Source organism: Nicotiana tabacum, chromosome 13 (assembly GCF_000715075.1).
Source record: "Nicotiana tabacum cultivar K326 chromosome 13, ASM71507v2, whole genome shotgun sequence".
In the NCBI taxonomy this organism is placed as follows: domain Eukaryota; kingdom Viridiplantae; phylum Streptophyta; class Magnoliopsida; order Solanales; family Solanaceae; genus Nicotiana; species Nicotiana tabacum.
In genome coordinates, this window is record NC_134092.1 from 12,463,718 (window position 1) to 12,486,283 (window position 22,566).

General features: G+C 35.0%; 2 protein-coding genes and 1 pseudogene across 2 annotated transcripts; 1 reads left to right on the forward strand and 2 right to left on the reverse strand.

Moving 5' to 3' along the window:
* The window catches only part of LOC142167980 (uncharacterized), a 195,093-nt pseudogene that overhangs the window by 32,679 nt on the left and 139,848 nt on the right, over positions 1 to 22,566 (reverse strand).
* LOC107818655 (ethylene-responsive transcription factor ERF106-like) lies at positions 9,138 to 9,952 on the forward strand. Its single transcript, XM_016644697.2, has one exon. The coding sequence runs from the start codon at positions 9,248 to 9,250 to the stop codon at positions 9,860 to 9,862; it is 615 nt and encodes a 204-aa protein (XP_016500183.1). The 5' UTR covers positions 9,138 to 9,247; the 3' UTR covers positions 9,863 to 9,952.
* LOC107818654 (ethylene-responsive transcription factor ERF106-like) lies at positions 18,845 to 19,459 on the reverse strand. Its single transcript, NM_001326026.1, is given in 1 exon segment — positions 18,845 to 19,459. A coding segment is annotated over 1 exon segment (615 nt).

The following is a 22,566-nucleotide window of genomic DNA, read 5'->3' on the forward strand; positions in this document are numbered from 1 at the left end:
CATTTTCAACCTTACTTCTAGTGAATGTCTATTGGAGGTCCCTTTAATGAGGATGGGACAAGTTTTTGGTGAAGTAAGAGATGGATTATATCTACTCGAGCCTAGAAGTCTAGAGTCTAGAATTTTATTTAGTCAAAATATAATTTTCATTCCAAAAGGAAGTGATTCAAGTCTAGTACCTAGTAAAGTTTCTTTTTTTTTTAGTTCCAGTTTTTGCTAATGTTGTTTCAGATATAACTCAATGGAATGCCAGGCTGGGCATCTGTCCTTTTTCAGTAATGAAGAAATTAAATTTTGTTAATTTTCCTTCAAATTTTAATGATGTGTGTGAAATTTGTGCTAAAGCAAGGCAAACTAGACTTCATTTGCCCATTACCCAAATCAGAACAATATCTACATTTGAGCTCATTCACATAGATACTTGGGGTCCTTTTAGGACTACTACATACAATGATTACAACTATTTTTTATCATACTTGATGATTTTAGTAGGGCCACTTGGACCTTTTTACTAAGTACCAAAAATAATGCTTTTCCAGTTTTAAAGTCTTTTCTCTGTATGGTTAAAAGGCAGTTTAACAAGAAATAAAAAGGGTGAGATCAAACAATGCTTGGAAATTGGGGAAGGGAACACAAGAATCTAGATTCTTTCAAGAATAGGGGTTTAATCATAAAACCTCTTGTCTAGCTACACTTCAACAGAATGGGATAGTTGAGAGGAAACATAGACATCTTTTGAAAATTGCAAGAGGATTATTTTTCCAGTCCAAGGTTCCACTTCAATATTGGGGAAAATGTATTTTATCTGCAATATTTTTAATAAATAGGTTCCCTTCCAAGGTATTAAAAGGCAAGACACCATATGCAGTTTTGTTTGGGAAAGAACTTACATATGAGGTTCTAAGAAGTTTTGGCTGCTTATGCTATGTGTCCATTTTATCTCAGAATAGAGGGAAATTTGAACCAAGAGTTAAGTCTTGTGTATTCTTAGGCTATGCACAAAGTCAAAAAGGGTATAAAGTGATGGACAAAGATATAAAAAGAGTATTTGTTTCTAGGGACATCAAATATCATGAAGAATTTTTTCCTATTCATTCCCCAAATTCCTCCACCTATTTTCCTTCTTGTTCTACTCCCACTAGCCATACCTATGCACCAGATATACCAACAACCGATACCCCCTCTCTAGTTTCCAATACTGAACCTCCTCTACATAATCTGCAACCTGTTTCCTCACCATATTCACCTATTTTAGATACTCCTTCAACACCTAATAAGTCATCTGGTTCTAGTACCGCTTCACTCAGAGTTCCACACTCTTCATCCCATCCTGTAACTGACATTACACTAATCTCAGGTGAGTCTTATACCCCTTCCTACTCATATGTTCACACATTATTCAGAAATATGATTCCTACACCTCCACCACTTATCAGCAAGTCTGACAGAGTTTCTCAAAAACCTACTTATTTGAAAGACTATGTGTGCAATGCTATTATTCTGTCTGATCTCACTAGTTCTTGTTTCACTCAGTTTGCTACACTTAATGTTTTTTTTTTTGGAGCTCTTTCTGCTATCAATCAACAACTTGTTCAATCACTATCTACTATATCTGAACCTAACAACTATGCCTAAGCTTCCATACACCCCGGATGGGAAGCATCTATGGAAGCAGAGATTGCATCATTACAATTGAACCACACTTAGGATGTGGTAGATTTGCCTCAATGGAAGAAAGATTTACCTTGTAAATGGGTGGACAAGGTAAAGCATCACTTAGATGGGGCTGTGGAAAGATTAAAAACTAGGTTAGTAGTTAGGGGGACATTCAAAGAGAAGGGATTGACTATTTTGAAACCTTTTCACCAATGATAAAAATGACTACCATAAGGTGTCTTTTGACTGTGGCTGTAAAGAAAGGTTGGAGAGTGTCACAACTTGATGTGAATAATGCATTTCTCCATGGAGAATAGCAGGAAGAGGTTTATATAAAATTCCCTGCAGGTGTTCTTCCACCTAAACCAAATCAAGTATGTCTCTTGAAGAAGTCTCTTTATGGGTTAAAACATGCATCCAAATAGTGGTATGACATACTTGCAGGAGATTTGAGTTTTAAAGGTTATTCTAGTTCAATCAATGACTATTCTCTTTTCTACAAACAGAATGGAACTCTTGTTTCTATCCTAGCAGTATATGTAGACGATATCCTACTCACAGGGGATGATGTAACAGAGATTGAATAAATTACTATTTTTTATAATTCAAAATTTAAAGTCAAACACTTAGAAGATATTCATTATTTCCTATGCATGAAATATTCAAAGAAAAGCAGGGGTTCATTATCAGCCAAAGAAAATTTACCTTAGAATTGCTACAGGAGTTTAATTGTTCGGGAGGTTGGATTTCTATACCTTTTGACCCTTCCACTAAGCTTCAAACAGATTTAGGGACATAAATGGACGACCCAAGCCTTTATCACCATCTAGTTGACAAGCTCAACTATTTGACGAACACTAGACCTGACCTATCATTTGCTATTTTATCTCTAAGCCAGTACATGCAAAGGTTTTGTCTTTCTCAATTTTCTGCTCCTCAACGTGTGTTGAGATATCTGCGCATAGATCCCTCACAAGGAATTCTTTTATCTTCACATTCTTCCTTTGATTTTTTGGCCTTTTGCGATGCTGATTGGGTGGCCTGTCGCGATTCTAGACGATCAATGAGTGGGTTCTTCATTACTCTTGGAGGTGCGTCTATTTCCTGAAAATCCAAGAAGCAAGCTTCCATTTCTTTGTCCACTGTCGAAGCTGAATATCGCTCAATGTGTCGAGTAACGACATAGATCACTTGGCTCGTTCGTCTTTTAGGAGATTTCACTGTCCAGTCTACCTTACCAGTGCCTATTTATTCCGATAGCCAGCGGCAATTCACATAGCTCGTAACCCAGTCTTCCATGAACGCACCAAATATGTGAAACTGGATTGCCATTTTGTTCGTCAACAATTTCTCTCTGGTTTGATCTCTCTTTCCTTTGTTCCATCGGATTGTCAACTCACTGATTTGTTTACCAAACCCTTATCTGGGGGTTCTCGCCGCCGTATTTATTCAAGCTGGGGGTCCATTCTCTCCCCTCCACCTTGAGGGGGGATGTTAAAGATCAGAACCCCCATATTAATTCAAAGGATGATGAATAAGGTAAGCATACAAGAGAGAAGAAGAAGTGTGAGGAAGAAGTGTAGGGTTTCGGAGTTTCAAAGAGAGGTTCGAGTTTATGTATGACGAAATCTTATTGAGATACTAATTTTAATTTATGAAGTGCTACGTGTCAAGATCATGAGCATTGATGCAAATTTCTTAAGATCAGATCTGGCACGTTGGTTTGAGAAGAGAAGACTAAATCCTAGTCATTCATTTAACAGCTCTAATTTCATATGAGGAAAGAGCACTAGAAGCTTCCACACGTGAATAACACATGCACACACATTGTAAAGAATAATTTCTGTTAATTTTAGTTACCCAATTAGCCAATAGGAAATAGTACAAGTGTATAGGAATATTTATTTACATTCTTTTGTATCTACAACATATACTTGTATATAAGGAGGAGAGTACTCTCAATAAAATTACAAGGAGAAAATTTCCACAATTTGAGTCTTTTCTTTCAAGTTGCAAGATGGAAAAAGAAACATCAAAATATATAATTCCTTTAAATCCACAATAATCGGAAATGTAGAAGCAACAATATAATGTTCGCAAGCAAAAAGTTAAAACAAACACGAGTTAAGAATTGACTTGAAATCTATTGGTCGGAAGTGTGGAGGGTTTCAATTTCACAAAAATGTTCTTTTCTCCTACCTTATTTTTGTCACTATTTCATCCACCTTTACCTATGATATATTTTTGTTAAATTTACTATTAGTGGATCACTAAATCAATCCCGTCGTAATTGGATAAAAATGTGAGTTATTAACCACCGAGATGCACGATCAAATAATTATAATGCTTTTATCTTTAATTAGATATCTAAATTTGGATCTCGAACCTTGAAAATATGGAATGCTTTGCTTTTTTTTTCCTTAGTAAGCCTGCTAAGTCAAATTCAAATTTATTGGATTAGTGAATTGAATATTCGTTGATTAAATCGGAAAAAAAAAAGTAGAATATTCAACTCAATTAATTATTGGGGACAAAGATGCAGCAAGTGGAGGCAATTCTTATCCTCTTTGCTCAATTACTGCAGGCTGGCCATGGGAAACAACAAAAGACGTTTGTCAATACGATTTAACATGTTATAAAGTCCTCTTGCAGGTTCACCCATGGTACGGACAAGTACGTGCAACTTGCATTTTTTTCAGGAGAAACGGAAAGAGGAATTACAAGGTGGATAATTGAATTCTCAACAAAAGATTAAGGACACGTTTGATCATAAATTTTGCCATAATATATTTGAATTTTTTTTGGTAAATATATGTTTGGTCATAGATTTTATCTACATTTTAGCAAATTTTCAAAATCCAAAACCTAAATTTCCAAAACCAGCTCAATAGTTGGTTTTGGGCAAAAATATCACTATTATATTTTTTAAAAATTGTCCCAAACTTTTGTATTTTATAAAAGAGCCCATCATTTATTATTTTGTAACGATGTTGTTTCGTCTTCTCGGTCATCTGATAGTGTATCATGTAGTTCATTATAAAAATGATAATTTTGTATCAAATTTATTTATGTTCAGGACTATGGTTTGCGATAATATAATGAATGTTATTGATAATAGTATTGTTGGGTATTTGTGATAGTTTTTAAAACTTGTGGGTATAAGTCATATTTCATGTTTTTTCAAACCAAACTTCACCCAAAACAGATGTCCAAACACATTTTCATCTTCAAATCAAACTTCACCCAAATCAAATTTTTCAGAATAAATTTAAAAATTTATGGTCAAACGCTAGCCAAATAATTGAGCAGTCAATTAACTAGACTACTAAAGTTCCCGCGCAACTTGCATTTAGTACATCGCTGATCACCTCTTTTGGTTATAGGATTTTCTTTAAGTCATAGTACAATAAATGTATACTGAAAATTTTGAATTTAGTACAACATTAGTCTCTCAACCTATTATAAACGAACTAAACATGTAAATTTGACCTATAAAATTGTAAGTCACCTAATTAAAATTAGAGTTTGGCGATTTAGTGATGAATTAATGCTCATTATAACTTGACTGAATCTATTTTGATTTAGGTAAACTTTAGACGAGTTGGGTCATCGTTGATTTATTACTTGAACTATATTGAGACTCCAATATTATCAATGTTGACTTGTAAAAGTGTAATTATTTCAACATCCTTAAATCCTAAGTAGACGGTTGGGAACATAACCAATTCAATCTCAACTGCTTTAAAGCAATCTAAACTGACCTAAATCGAATTATCCATTTGAAAACTCTAGAACAGACTCATTGTAATGTTTCAACGTGGAGGTTAAATCGATATCTGATGATTTAATCAATATATTTGGTTTTTTGTCAAGAGGCTCATTATAAATGGTATGCATTTAAGCATTTTAGCATTTCTTTGGATGGAGTGGGAGGAACTAGGGTTTCATTCCCACTTGATTTCGAGCTAAATTTTTTCTTTATAGCTTTGTTTCTCTTTCGAAAAAAGAAAAAGAAAAATGTATACCAGTCTTCCCCTTTATTTATTTTTCTCCCCATTCCTAACCCCACTAAGTGAAAATATTGGACAAATTGAAGGAGATGTGTATTTTGTTCTCAATAACATAATTTTTATGACTTCATATCATCTAGGAGTACTAGCATATAAGACTGAATTACAACATAGTACAAAGTACTACCGACTTTCTTCCTTGTATTTCTTTTTTGGTTTTGTGTTCTTTTAATTTGGACAGAAAAAGTACATGGAAAGTGTGCACAATAGACAACATTCTTAGAAAGTATGAGAAGAAGAGTTTAGATGTAATGTAAGAAGTTGATCTTGGAAAACAAAGATTCATCACTCTTCACTCTCATGATTTTCTCTTGCATTAGCATTTTGGTCTTAAAAAAATAGAATCAACTATTAATTTCATCTCTATATAGCTCGTAACTAACAGTTTTTTATAATTCATCGCTAATTTGTGATTAACGACGAATTTTATTGTTTAACTACAAAAGTTACTTGTCGCTAATTTTTGGTTTTTAGTAGTATGCGTATTAATAGATTGATTATGCATGTCAATAGGCAATAAAAGCACACTGAAGTTACTGTAAAGATGCCCCGTAAATCTTTTGCCCTTTTCGTGATTTTTGTGTTGAATGTTTTCACTTGACTTTTGCTCACTCCAGTAAGGAAATTTTGGCACGACTAATTAATGCTTCAAATACGATGAGAGCAGAGCAACTATATTCACCAGTGACAATGTATGTATCTTAGGACCTTTTATTTTTGGACCAGTGCAGCTAAAGTTTTCATTATATATGGTATATTTAAACTAGAGAAAAGGGCTAAATTTACCCTTTTACAATTCAAAAAGGTTTAAGTTTATCCTTCATTATTCTTTCATAAATCGCTCGATTCCATATTCAGTGAAAGTTCACTGAGGGCACGACTATAAAAGGATATGGAGGTCGCATTAAGGTATATAGGTAGTCGAGTGTTGTCTCCCATTCTTATGGGAGAGGATTGGTGGTAATTTGAAGCTCATTAGTACTATTCTTTGATTCTTATGTACTAAATATTATTTTTTGTATTGCGATTATATATCTTATTATTTTAATGTTGTTAATGCTCCTTTTTTTCAAATACTTTGTAATACTTTCCTTTACTATTTTTTCTTATTGGTTTTCTTTTTTAAAATTGCTTTGAGATGCTTTGCTTAAAATAAGATCTTTATCTTTATAAGGTAAGATAAATTCTGTATATGTATTTACTTACAGAGACCTCACATAAGATTGTGCTTGTTATCGTCACGTTATTCCATTGACCCTACTACACCCCAATTGATAAAGATGACAGAGAAAATCTTTTGCATTCTTCCCACTTGGGTAGTTGTCCAAAACCTGTAAACCCCACTTATATGATAACATAATTATCTAGTACAACGTGAGTTGTTTGGTATGAAAATAAGTTATTTGACATTAGTTATACTGAAATTAGTTATATTGGGAAGTTATCTCAATATTATTTCCTACTATTTATTATTTGATATGTTGTATTAATTTTGAGATTGTCAATTTTATTGCTTTATCCTAAAATAACTTATTCTGGGTTCACTATTTCACTCTCTGCTATGTATAAATTATCTCAATATTACTTTTAATCCTAGAATAACTTGTCCTAAGATTAGTAACCAAATAAGGGATAAGATAGTACTAAATTTATATGGCAAGATTATTATTTTTTTTGGTTTCTCATCCGATGTTCAATACCCCCATTGGGGGCCGACTAATCCGCATTGGCGCCGAGAAGTCCTACATTGGGGGGTAAAGCACTCCCTGACAAAGGTGACTACATACCCAAGGCTCGAACCTGATATCTCCGATTAAGGATGATGGAGTACTTACCACTCCACCACAAACTTTTGTGGTATTCCAAGATTATTTTTGCTCGTCTATCGTACCAAACGACCCATACAAGTATAATTTAACATGTTGTATAATTTGAACATTAATTTTATTTATTATGAGTAGTTAGATATTGTTATCTTTTTAGTAATCATGTGATAGAAATTCTCGTACACCAAAAGTGTATACAAATAGGGGCGGATTGGTATTATGTATGGGTTCACGTGAACCTAGTAGTTTTTGCTTATACTTTATATGTATATTAAAAAATTCACTAAATATATAAGAATATTTAGCTCGAAACTTAGTTCGTTGGTCCGATTATTCTTGAATATTATCATAAGATCATTTAAAAAACTTCATAACCTTCAAATCATAAATCCGCCTTTATGTACAAATTGAACAGTTGAACTCTAACATATACGTACAAAGTTGCTTTTCTTTTTCCGGCAAGCAAATCACAAACTCTTACTAAAATTAACAAAACACGCTTCTAAATTTCCAGCAAATCACAAACTCTTACCAAAATTAACAAATATATATAAGAAGGTTGCTTTCTCTTTTTCCAGCTAATCACAAACTCTCGGTCACATACAAATAAAAAACAGTGTCCAAACCGTTTCCCCAATAAAATGTCATACCCCACCCCCTCTTGAGCGTGTTGGATAGTGTGTGTGTGTATATATATATATATATATATATATATATATATATATATATATATATATATATATATATATATGTGTGTGTGTGTAGCGGGCTCAGAATTTAAAAGTATTTACGAGGGTACTACTATTGAATAAAAATTTGAACAAATGCTGGAGCAGAATCAAACCCAGGCAATGTACAAAAATCAAGTTTTACCCCCTAAATCAACCAACGCAACTAACTAAACTTTGAGATATATATATATATATATATATATATATATATATATATATATATATATATGTGTGTGTGTGTGTGTGTTTGTGTGTATACGCGGGCTCAGAATTTAAAAGTATTTACGAGGGTACTACTATTGAATAAAAATTTGAACAAATGCTGGAGCAGAATCAAACCCAGGCAATGTACAAAAATCAAGTTTTACCCCTAAATCAACCAACGCAACTAACTAAACTTTGAGATATATATATATATATATATATATATATATATATATATATATATATATATATATATATATATATATATCACACACATACATACCATCATTGTATGCATATTTTAGTTCTCCAAATTACCCCTGCATCATATTTAATATTCCCTCCGTTTCAATTTATGCGAACCTATTTTCTCTTAAGTCCGTGCCAAAAAAAAATGACTTATTTCCTTATTTGGCAATAATTTACCTTTATGCAATGATTTATAGCCACATAAAATATATGTGCCTCATTTTACACCACATGTTCAAAAGTCTTCTCTCTTTTTTTAAACTCCGTGCCTAATCAAATGGGTTCACATAAATTAAAATGGAGGGAGTATAAGAATTTTAGGGCCTTTTTGGTATAATATATATATACGTATATTTTTCCGAAGTTACGGGGACAGATGACCCCCTGCTCTAAGGGTAGATTCACCTCTGTGTATAAATATATATATATATATATACACACAAAAACACAAAACTACACTCACTTCAATATTTTCAAACTTCTTTTAGTAAAAAATTCAGACAATACTGCAATGACAACACAAGAAGAGGGATTAACGTTAGAGCTCATTCGACAACATCTCCTTGAAGATTTCACAAGTAAAGAATCATTTATCGACAGCCTTAATTCTTGTTTTACCGATCATATCTCCCCTACTTTGACCTCAGTAAAAACAGAGCCTTCTACTTCCAATAATTCACTCTCAGATTCTCCTACATCGTACCCAAATTCACCAATTTCCCATTACTTCAGCAATTTCCCAGAATTCAATACAAATTCAGACACTAATCTTAGCCCAACATCCGACAGCTGTGTTAGTTCCAGGTCGACTATTTCATCGGATACAATGAGTGGTAATAATAATGAAAATGATAAGAAGAAGAATTACAGAGGAGTAAGGAGAAGGCCATGGGGTAAATTTGCAGCAGAGATCAGAGATCCTAATAAAAAAGGGTCGAGGATTTTGTTAGGTACTTTTGATGCTGACGTGGATGCAGCTAGAGCTTATGATTGTGCTGCGTTTAAGATGAGAGGAAGAAAAGCTATTTTAAATTTTCCGTTGGATGCCGGAAAGTCTCGTGCTCCGGCGAATATTGGCCGGAAAAGAAGAAGAGATCTGGGGATGGAGTTGAAGATGTTATGTTAATTTTTTTACTTTGGAGATTGAAAATGTGTAAAGAAGTAATGCGGTTTTTAGAGTTTAAGTTATATATTTCATCGTAATATATTTTTTATATCTCATATCATCTAAAGAATATTTATAGGTAAATCTCTTTAAAATTTGATATTTATAATCTCAAAAATAAGATAAATTTTCCTATGCAATAAGTAAAAATGACCTAATGATATAAATATTTTTTATACCACCAACGGATATTACACATCTCTGTTACTTACGAAGAACAAGAGCGTTAAATGTCCAAACAGCTGGTTAGTTAGTTATAGCTAGGACATAGATTAGTTAAAACTTGAAAAAAAAGTTTTTGAAATTGTATTGAAAAATATTTTTTGGAAATTGAGGTTATTTTTGGACATGCATTTTATTTGAGAAAGGTTGAAGTTTTGTAACTAGAAGGAAAATTTTCACTCAAAAACTAACCCAAACCAATTTTTGGAACTTGATCAAATTCCATGAACAAATAATATTTTTAATATTTTTTGAAAAAAAAATAGCTAAAATTTATGTCTAAACGGGATCTCAGTTAAGAGCCGACCCGTACAAAATATCTTGGGAGTTAGGATACTTGTAAATTTTGGTTGATTATGTCGATTAAACTTATATAATCTCTAAATTTTGAGAGATACTATAAGTGCTCCATCTTAGGCTAAGTTCGTACGATTATAATATTTGGACTCTTTATAAGTCACATATGGTCTAATCTCATACAAGTCAACGAAGAAACTAGAAATATCTAAAATAACAAGAAGAATCCCATAGCTTTAGTGTGGATTGGATATTTATGGTTTTGAAGTAAGCAGTAGGATTTTGTGACCTCTGCATGTTGAGTTGGGGTCTTTATTATTAGGATGTCCATCTTTGTTTACGTATGGGAGTTTTGAAGCGATAATAAAGTTATTTACGTGTGACCTATAGGTTACTGGTTCGAACCGTAAAAGCAGTTACTAAGTTGTTTATATCTCATCCCTTAAGGTGCGACCTTTCCCTGAACTCTGCGTAAACACAAAATACCTTATACAAGGGCTTTCCTTTTAGCTCCATCCTTGTTTCAAATCCAGTTGGGGGTATCTGAAATTCAGTGAATCTTTCTACAACAAATTTTGCAACTTGGCATTTGGCAGGTTATAGACAATATTTTCCAATTATTTCTATGTCCGACTTCATGTTGACATTGAGTGGACTCTTTGTATATTTTAGTTAATTTAATTAATTTTGAATTGGGTCCCAAATTAATTGATTGTTGAACTACTGAGCTTTAATCGCATCTCTGAAAAGTACCACATCCATTGGATTAGCAAATTGGAAAAAAAGCTCATAACCAACATTTAACTTCAACATGTATTTTAGGAATTAGTTGAAGTTCTTGTTTCGTTTTCACCACTATTCAGGTTTGACTAAAAGCTGCAAGATGGAAAAAGAAGCTTCACAAATCACCAAGAATTTAATCGTTTTGAGGACACAATTATAGAAAATATTAAAACAATTCTTGATTGTTGTTACTGTTTTTCTTTCCGTAATTCTTTGTCATAATTGATATGATTATACTTTCCTTGACCCGATAGTTTACCAGTAACAACTCCTCTACTTTTACAAGGTAAAAATAAAGTCTTAAGTACATACTTCCCTAGAAGGCCTCCTCACTTATAGAAATACACTTAGTATGGTATTATTATTGTTGCATGGGTTAAGAATTGGCTTGTAATCTAATGGCTGCAAGTTCTAGTGGAGTTTCAATTTCACAAAATGTTATTTTCCTTTCTACCAGTTCGTTACTACTTCATATAATATATTTTTTTTGGTTTTTCATCCAGTATTCGGTATCCATATTGGGGCCCGACTAAATTCAGATTTGCGTCGGGAAGTCCCACATTGAAAGGTAAAACGCTCCCTAATAAAGACGACTCCATACCCAGGAACTCGAACCCGAGACATGTGGTTAAGGATGAAAGAATAATTACTACTTCACAAAAACTCTTGTCGGTCACTACTTCATATAATTGACCATTAAATTAATCCTCATTGTAAGTGCAGTTGGAATCTTTCTATCTCAATCAGAAGTCTGGAACTCTAACCTTTTCTAGCGCTTTTCTTTTCTTAGTAGATCTACCTAGCACAAACTTGAATTAATTGAATTAGTGAGTGAGTCGAATATCAGATAATTAAACTCAAAAAAGAAATAAAAATGTTCTTTCCAAAGAGATATCTAATGTTCACATAGAGATAACTTTAACTAAAGGGACAAAGATGTAGCAAGTTGAAGCAATTCTTATCTTCTTTGCTCAAATACACTGCAGCCAAGGGAAACAACAATAGTGATTTAGCCAATACAATAGTAAAGTCCTATTGCAGGTCCACACATTGTACGGAAAGGTACGCAACTTGCATTAATAGTACATTAATTCCCCTCTTTATAGGATTTTCTTGAAGTTCTAAAGTAAAAATATATATGTTGTAAATTCCGAATTTAGTAGCATTAATCTCGGAACCTTATTATAAATACAAAATATGTAAACCTCGACCTATATAATTGTAACTCACCCAAATTAGACAGTGAAAAAACAAAAAGATAATCTTATGCTCCCGCTATTCATGAGGTTCGAAAAGGGATCATGTCAAATTGGATCTTATTTACACAATTTAGATTATTTTCATGACTTGAACTTGCTATCTCCTGCAAATACGACGATAACTTTTACCGTTACACCAAAACTACTTTCGGGTAATACATAATAAAATAATAATAATAAAAATAGTAAAACGGTGGAAGGCAGGAAGGGGACATCTAATCTCCCTCAAGATTACTGCATTAGCCATGTCCTATTATATGTATAGAATGTACCCCACTGTGCTCTAGCAGAAAGATTAATGTAGCAGATAGACAGACTATGCCTTTCAAAAGGCTATAGTCTTGTTGACTTGGGAAGTGGTGCTTCTATTACTCCCTCGATTTGCAAAGAGCTCACGAAAAGAGGGAACTTGTGGTATAAAATAAAACACATATATTTTATATAATTATAAATTATTGCATAAAAAAAATTATTTTCAAATAGAAAAATGAATAATTCTTTTTGGCACGAACTAAAAAGAAATATGTTCACATAAATTGAAACGCAAGAAGCAGTATCTATCTACTTTTCTGATTCTTTACGGTTTCATCTTTTCTTTTTTCTTCTTCCTTTTCTCCTTATCATTCTTTTAATTTGGACAGAAAAAGTACATTAAAGTGTACAACCGATCAGGAAGTTCTTAAAAGACAATAAGAACGAAGAGGTTGTGAATAAAAAGTTGGATACTATATGAGTCAAGGCAACAAAGTCTATGGTCAAAGAGTCAACAGAGTCGTAGTCAACAAGGGTTGTTATCAACAAGAGTCGTAGTTGAGGTGCCAACAAGGGACGAGGTCGAGGTAGAGTACCGTTGATAGAGTTGTAATGGTAAATTTTCGAGATAGGACATTAAAGAAAATATTCTAATGGATATTCTCTACACTTGTACTATTAGGGTTTCTTAGAAATATGTCTCATATGTAGAAAAAGAGACAATAATAGGGGTATGTGATATTCATTTGTAAAGAACACACTTTGACTAAAAGATTCTCTCTCTCTCTTGCTAAAACACAAACATCACATTTTCACTAAGATTCTTGTCCATATTTTTCCATCAGATCCGAGAATAACTCAAATATTCAAGAATTGGTCTATCATCACTCATTGTAAGGAGAAAGATCCACTTATTCCATCCTTTATTGGATGAATCATTTCTCTTATTTACTTGAATGTCATTTATTGTTGTTCATTATTACTGAATGTTACATCATTACTTCTGATTTCTAGGGTATTTATTGCATGTTATTGTTGTTACTCGGCCACACCTACGCAACATTTACTGCCTCTTTAAAAACTCTATCTAGAGATATTATTGTTAGCTTAGATTAACCCTTATTTACATAAATTTAGTTATTTGAACCTAGATATATATTTTTTCGTCAAATAATTTGGTGTCGTCTGTGGGGATTTCTTAGCTAAATTTTTAGTATCCTCTAGATCTATAACTAACATATGTCCCCTAACGTCTAAAACTCCAAGACCTCTTTTCTTTGTGTATACAAAACCCTACATGGCAGGTCACCGAGAAAAAGGGACGAGAATAACAAGTGACCTCAATGGGCCAACTCACTGATTAACCTCAGTACAAGCTAAATCTAGAAAAGATCAAAGAGATAACGCCAGAAGAGATCATCCAATTCCGCGACCTAACAGGGAACAACACCAACCGTATATCAGGACGGTCGTTGCGCCCTCCCCCCGCCATGAAGAAAGCACATCCAAACCAAGGACGAGAACTCAACGGAAGGAAAAAGGTATGCCTCCCTTATTATCTACTCACAATTTTTGTGTATCACCTACAGAGATAGTCTATGCCCTGGAGAAGCTCGAACGGAAAGTGAAATGGCCATCAAAGATGAGATCGGACCCGAACATTAGAAATTCTGACGTCCTCTATGAGTTTCACCAGGAACGAGGGCACAAAACCGAAGATTGCATCGCCCTCAGGCAGGAAGTCGTGAACATATTGGGACAAGGGCACCTCAAAGAACTACTAAGCGACAGGGGAAGAACCATTTTCGCCAGAGGACACGAGCACCAAGGACCGCCAAACTCAAGTGTTCTATCACCCGGGAACGGTATGACGAACTCGATGAAAGTATCATCTTCGACAAGTTAGATGCCGACGTTTTAACTTTTTCTCATAATGACTCCCTCATTATTACTTTGTGAATTTTAGATACCGATGTTAAACGCATTATGGTAGACGACAGGAGCGGTGCATGCATTATCTATCCCTGAGTACTTGCCCAAATGAAACTCAAAGATAAGATAGTGTCGTGTTGCATCACGCTAACTGGTCTTAACAATGTAGTTGAACGGACATCTGGGAAAATTACACTCCTCGTTTTGGCCGGCGGCGTAACTCTGAAGACAACGTTCCACATCATGGACCAGGCCACTGTGTACAATGCCATTGTGGGACGACCATGGATACATCTCATGAAAGTCGTCCCCTCCATCTTATACCAAGTGATTAAATTCCCAACTCCATGGGGGATTTTCAGCATATGCTCCTCAACATCCCCTCCAGAACGCTGCACTTCCCCACCATCCGCACCAGATCCTCATCTCGGGCCTTCAAATCCTCCCTCACAATGTACTTGGAATTAGGGGGTTATCTACCCAGAAAATTGAATATCTATGAGTGTAGCTTCCAACAAATTAAACCGTTCATTGATACGATCTTGGAAGAGAGAGATATTCGCATTTTTGGGACAAGGTAAGGGTTAATTTGCCCGGTATTCACAAGAAGATTACGGTCCATCGGGATCATAATAGTCCTCAAACCTTACTTCAAGCTGGGTAAGCCCCTCGTCGATCATCCTCAGCTCGTCCGCATCCATGTCAGAATCAGATCCAACATCTTCTTCAGCAATAACCTTACTTCTATCATCAATCAAAGGAGGTGCATCCATTGCAACACCGGAGATGATGCCTCTTCGCCTCTTTGAAACACAGAGTCGTCGTCTGCCACTCCCTCGACCGCAGCCCTGGTAGGTCGAACATCCACATCTTCCAAACAAATGGTTTCGGAACTAGCCGTCGGGCACTCCCTAATATGCATTGTAGCCGTCTCCCGAAGGACGAAATTGCAGTCTCCATATCGGTAGCTGCCGAATTCTCCCCCATGATGTCTACGGCCCTCCTCTTACGAGGCATTAAATCATCATCACCAGGCAAAGGCTCTTCGTCCTCATCAATAAGACAGTATAACGGAGAGGCCGAAGAAGGGACATCCACTGGAGGGACCGGGACACGAACAGAAGCACTCGTCGTCGAAGAAGGGACCTGGGCACGAATAGAAGTAGCTACAGTCGAAGAAGGGACATGAGCTGAGGACGCAGTAGCTTTCCTTTTTCGGAAAAAGTGCGCGGGAGCCCTCGACCTCCTCGAAGATCCCCTAGCCGAAGTTAAGAAAAACAAAGGGAAAGGAAAAGTTAAGCGGAGGCAAGCAAAAAGGAAAAAGAACTAAGGTTCCAATGATAAAAAGCACTCACCAGTCGAAGGGAGAGCAAGCCCAAACCTCATAAAGAAACCCGTCCACTCATGAATCCTTACGATGTGAGGGAGAAGTCGGCCAACCCAATCATAAATGTCCTCGACCAAAGGAGGAGGCATGGTCTTGGCTGCACAAGAAAAGGACAAGAGGTCAAAGTCCATGACCAAACAAAAAATCAAGTACCTACATGCAAGGAAATTAGGTACTTACGAGTATAATTTAAAGTCTCAGGGAAACCGTCGACGTTTGCCACCACATTGTTATTTCTGACAAAGAAGAAGTTGAAACAGAATTGGAGGTTAGCTTTGTCGTCCATCTTCACCACTAGGCACTTGCCTCCTCGGCGAATGAGATTCAGCATCGTCCCTCTATAAAAGCTGGGAGCGAACGGATGTATTAAATGCCAAAAGAGTAAGTTCGACCTCGGCCAGCTCGGCAAATTTAGTAAGCATCATTATAAGCTTATAGACATACGGCGTAAGTTGAGCTGGGCAAACACCGTAATAACGACAGAATTTCTCCGCCAGCGGAAGAAGAGGGAGAGTGTAGCTGACTTGGAAGGGATAGGCGTAGAAGGCGCAATACCCAGGATGGTGGACCTACACAGTATCCTATCCGGCCGGAATCAATTCGACATAGTCGGGAAGGCCGAACTTAGCCCTAAGTTCTCCCAATTCTTACTCCGTCATCACAGACCGAAAGGCCCTAATGTTAGTATCGGGAAATTTAGAGAAGTCAGACCTAGTATCAGGGTTGCGAGGAACTATCTCCTCCACCAACGGAAAACTTCCATCATCGACAGCAACCGGAACGTTTTTCTCGTGAGGAGGAAACACCGTTGCCAAAGGGATCGCTTCAGTCCCCTCACTAGACTCGGAAGGCATGTTAGACATGTTTTAAAAGAAGTATCGAACGTTGAAGAACTGAGAACGAGTGCAATTCACTAGAACAGAAGAGGTTTAGGGCAAGGGAATAATGCTGGGGTTTGAAATAGAAAATTTGAAACTTCAAAATCATATCCTAACATCCCTATTTATAAGGATCTTGGCTCCAGAACCAAAGTCGTTTTATCATTACCTGGCACCGAAATCGAAGCGGCATATTCAATCAAGGGTCACACGCGAAACGAAGCAACACATCGGGAACATGCGTCATAATGATGCATAACGTCATAATGACGCATAACGTCATGACGTCATCCTAATTCGTGGACAGCATAACTCCAACAAACCAACCGGGAAAATCAAAGCGTTTGAAATAAGCGGCCGACGTAGAGCCACGTTACCAGTTCGCCGTAAGCACTCCGACCCGCACATCCCGCTCGATTGTTCCGACCACGACGAACAAAATCCGCTCATCAAACCCGACTGAAGCCAACCTTAATAGGCGGAGGGACTAACTATATGGGTCAAAATCTGTTTTTGGAATATTTAAGCCAAGATAATACTAAGGAAAGAATCCCCAAGTCGTCATTTGTCGAGATGGCCCAAGAAGCAGCAAAGTTTGTGGTCAAAGAGTCAACAAGAGTTGTAGTCAACAAGGGTCGTTATCAAGAAGAGCCGTAGTCGAGTTGCCAACAAGGGACGAGGTCGAGGTCGAGTACCTTTGATAGAGTTGTAACGACTAATTTTCGTGATAGGACATTAAAGAGAATATTCTACTGGATATTCTCTACATTTGTACTATTAGAGTTTCTTAGGAATATGCCCCATATAAATACAAAAGGAGACAATGATAGGGGTATGTGATATTCATTTGTAAAGAACATACTTTGACTAAAATATTCGTCTCTGTCTCTCTCTACTAAAACACAAACATCACTTTTTCACTAAAATTTTTGTCCATATTTTCCATCAGATCCGAGAATAACTTGAATATTCAATGATTTGTCTATCATCACTCATTGTCAGGAGAAAGATCCACTTATTCCATCCTTTATTTGGAGAATCGTTCCTCCTATTTACTTGAATGTTATTTATTGTTGTTCATTATTATTGAATGTTACATCATTACTTATGATTTCTAGGGTTTTTATTGCATGTTATTGCTGTTACTCGGCCATACCTACGCAACATTTACTGCTTCTTTAAAAACTCCATCTAGAGATCGCTTAAATTAACCCTTATTTACATAAATTTAGTTATTTGAATCAAAATATATATTTTTTTTGTCAAACAAGACACTGTTTACCGTCATGCTTTATCATAACTCTTACTAATCAAAAGGTTCTTTTCCAAGAAATCTCACAAACTTGTATATAGTATTCTTTGCATTATATGTGACGTACTTTGATATACGAAGGTCATGCAAACTGATTATTAGCGTGAATGAAAATATTTAAAAAAATAAAATAAAAGTATATATATATATATATATATATATATATAAAAATCACATAAAAATATTATAAGTCACAATAGTTAACAGTGTAAAATGTTTAAAAAGTATTTTCTAAAAACCAATAAAAAAACATTCTTTAACTCTCCAAACATCAAATGTGTAACATAAAGTGGAATTGAGAGAATATTTTTATATTTTTATTTTGAGACTTCGTAGAAGGCTTTATATTACTTTCACTATCAACATTATCTAATAGCGTTCACTTTCACGAATTCAAATTTATTTAATCAAATCAAAATTTAAATTTTCTTTTCGTTCTAACTATATTCTAAACTATCACTCTTAATTAATGTAAGGTAAATTAACTTCTTCATTTATTTTAGCAAGTTCAGACAAAATTGAACAGAGGGAGTTTAATACAGCTCTTTAAAGGATTAACATACTTAATTCACACATTTTTGTTACACATCTTCTTTCGCCTAACTAAAAACCTTAACACTGTTACAAATTCAGCATCTCAAGCTCCATCCCGTTATCTCTTCTCCTTTTCCGGCCAATATTCGCCGGAGCACCAGATTTTCCGGCATCCATCGGAAAATTCAAAATAGCTTTTCTACCTCTCATCTTAAACGCAGCACAATCATAAGCTCTAGCTGCATCCACGTCAGCATCAAAAGTACCTAACCAAATCCTCGACCCTTTTTTATTAGGATCTCTTATCTCTGCTGCAAATTTACCCCATGGCCTTTTCCTTACTCCTCTGTAATTCTTATTCTTATTTTCGTTAATATTACTACTCGTTGTATCCGATGAAATAGTCGAGTTGGAACTAACAGAGCTGTTGGATGTTGGGCTAAGATTAGTGTCTGAATTTGTTTTGAATTCGGGGAAATCGCTGAAGTAATGGGAAATTGGTGAATTTGGGTACGATGTAGGAGAATCTGAGAGTGAATTATTGGAAGTAGAAGGCTCTGTTTTTACTGAGGTGAAAATAGGGGAGATTTGATCGGAAAAACAAGAATTAAGGCTGTTGATAAATGATTCTGTACTTGTGAAATCTTCGAGGAGATGTTGTCGAATGAGCTCTAACGTTAATCCCTCTTCTTGTGTTGTCATTGCAATATTGTCTGAATTTTTTGCTGAAATAAGGTTGAAAATTTTGGAGTGTATCTTTGTGTTTGTGTTATGTATATATAGACACACAAATATATATAAATACACGCACAATTATCCAACACGCTCAAGAGGGGGTGGGGTATGACATTTTATTGGGGAAACGGTTTGGACACTGTTTTTTATTTGTATGTGACCGAGAGTTTGTGATTAGCTGGAAAAAGAGAAAGCAACCTTCTTATATATATTTGTTAATTTTGGTAAGAGTTTGTGATTTGCTGGAATAAGAAAAGCAACGTTATACATATTATAATATGTTAGAGTATATATGGAAATGGATCTATGTTTGAAGGTTACAAGTTCCTATAGATGCTCTTATGCTAATATGTAAGAGTTCCTATAGATGATCTTATGCTAATATGTAAGGATAATCTAACCAACGGTAAAGTTGTTTTTGTGTGACTTTAGATTATGGGTTAGAGTCGTAGAAACAATCATTAATACTTGTATTAGGGTAGGTTGTTTACTTCATACCCCTTGTGGTACGGTATTTCTCCGGACCCTGCATGAATGTGGGATGCCTTATGCACCGCGCTATCCTTTTAATTGGACCAACAGATTAGGTTGTGATTAGTTGGATATGAGCGAAAGCAACCTTAGATTTGTGAGAGTTTAATTTATATCAATGTTGACAATTTTTACATTATCATATCACCATGTATTTCATCCATTTTAATTTATATGAACTTTTTCGGAGTACGAGAGTCAAATTTCTCGAGATAAATAATTTTTTAACTTAATTGAAATAATTAGAAACTATATAAAAAGTACTATAGATCACAATAATTAATAATTTAAAAAAAAATTAAAGCTATTTCCAAAAAATATGATCAAAGAAAACCCTATTTGACTCACCAAATAATAATAAGTTTATTCTTTTTGAAAACCGAAGGATTATAAGTATTCATCATGAGTGAAATTATTTTTTAAGAGAATTAGACAGACAATCTATTAGGATAAATAAATATAGTAATATAAAAGAAATTTACACTGTTAGTCTGTATGAATTAAATCATATCCCTAAGAAGCTTTTTCAGCCTCCATATTTCTATCTTTGTTTTCTCCTTCTTCATCTCTTATCTTTTTTTTAGAGTTAAGGGTTAGATTAAGGAATGGGAGACGGGAAGAGGAATAATGCTTCGAAAGTCTATGTTGTATTTCGTAGTAAGAGGATTGGATTATACAACTCCTGGCATCAGTGTGATCCTATGGTTACTGGTGTCAAGGGTAGCATCTTCAAGGCTTTCAAATCGTATGATGAAGCCATAACAACGTTCAATGAGTTTAAAAAAAGTTATCAAGCTGATAATATATCGGCATCGAAGGTGTATATGATATTTCATGGTAAAAGTCTCGGATTATACAACCCTTGGTGTGAGTGTGCTCCTATGATTATAGGTTTCAAAGGAAGCATCTTCAAGTCTTACAAATCTTATGAGGAAGCTATAGCAACATTCAATGAATTTCAAGAAGAAAATGCTGACAGTGAAGAACCATCTTCAAGTTCGTTTGTAGATGAAAATGGTGTAGGGGTTGAAGGTGACAATGGAGCAAGTGTTATTTTATCTGTATTGTTAGCTGGAATGTTTGTAGGGATGAAGATATCAGAAAATTGTTCAGTTTGATTATTAATAAAACTATTTTCCCCCTTATGAACTGAATGTTTTGTCTATATGGTTAGATCTTAATTGAAAAGTTTAGTTCTAAGTGTCAAAGTGTTATCATCTACTGACGAGATGATAAGTAGTTATAAGCGTTAGATTCATTTTGCACATGTTTTAAACCTTACTACATTGATTCATGATATTCATCATATTTTGGACATTGTGTGGAATGTTAGATGAACTTTTCATATTTGTTTGATTCTGAAAAATGGTAGTAATGTCAGATTTTAGACACTGTTTGATTCATCTCTAAAAAATTCCTTTTTTTGACAAGAACTTGGGAAGTTTGCTTCATAAGTGCTTCTTCTATTCTCAACTATCTTCAAGTTTTTTATATATTTCTTGACAATATATTTTTCTATTGTCCAAGGTTTGGTGTCATAAGTTTAATGTGCTATCTTAATTTGGTAAAAAATTGACCACCTTTAGAGGATTTAATTAATCTTTACAAATGCTACATTAGTTCTTTCACTGCATTAGGCATCAAACGAATAATTGCACTTTTGAAGACAATATGACTGTTTTGTTAACTGGAATCAAACGATCATTTAAGTAAAATAAAATGATTCAAAGACATAATAATATAATTTCATTAATATGAGATTTCATAACGTCACCAAAACATAATAAGATCAATAAAAACATCACCATAAGGGATAGACAACTTCATAGACTATTAGAAAAACATCACCATAAGCGAAAGACAACTTGAGAGAAAACTTCATAATGCATGGATTACTCAATATTCTGGGTCACAGAGAGAGACTTGGTGGTCTTGGAGGTAGATTCAGTGTCACTAGTGATAACAATAATATAATTGCTCTTAGCTCCATTCTGGACGGATGGTATGGCCATATCATCAAGCATGGTATAAATTGAGGTTAACGGATGCTCCTCCAACATGACATTTTTTAGGGAATCAATGCTTGAGTCACGAACCACCCACTCAAGAAATTCATTAACCTCACGCTTCAGTTTAGTAAAGTCACGCTTAAGATCTTGGTACAGAATATTATGACTAACGGGTGAACCATGGAGTGGCTGTTCAACAACTTTCTTGATCGGAGTCCTATCCATTATTATGCTTAGATGTAGTAGTAGTAGTTTCAGTTTGTTTGTTTTATATAGGGTTAGCATACGAGAAAAATATATATAGGAGAGTTATAATAGCTATTCCACTTCCCAGTAGGATTTAATGTCTCTTTGTTGAGACCCTATGCAGCCATTACACTTTCCTGTAGTCACCCCCACTCCTCCATGCGGACATTACACTTTCCAGCAGTCACTTTCACTCCTCCACGTATCCATTACACTTTCCAGTAGCCCCTTCCACTCCTCCATACAACCATTACACTTCCCAGTAGTCAATTTCACTCCTCCATCCAA

Bases quoted from the DNA above. Each gene is read 5' to 3' on its own strand.
- LOC107818655 (XM_016644697.2), top strand. From the start codon at position 9,248: ATGACAACACAAGAAGAGGGATTAACGTTAGAGCTCATTCGACAACAT.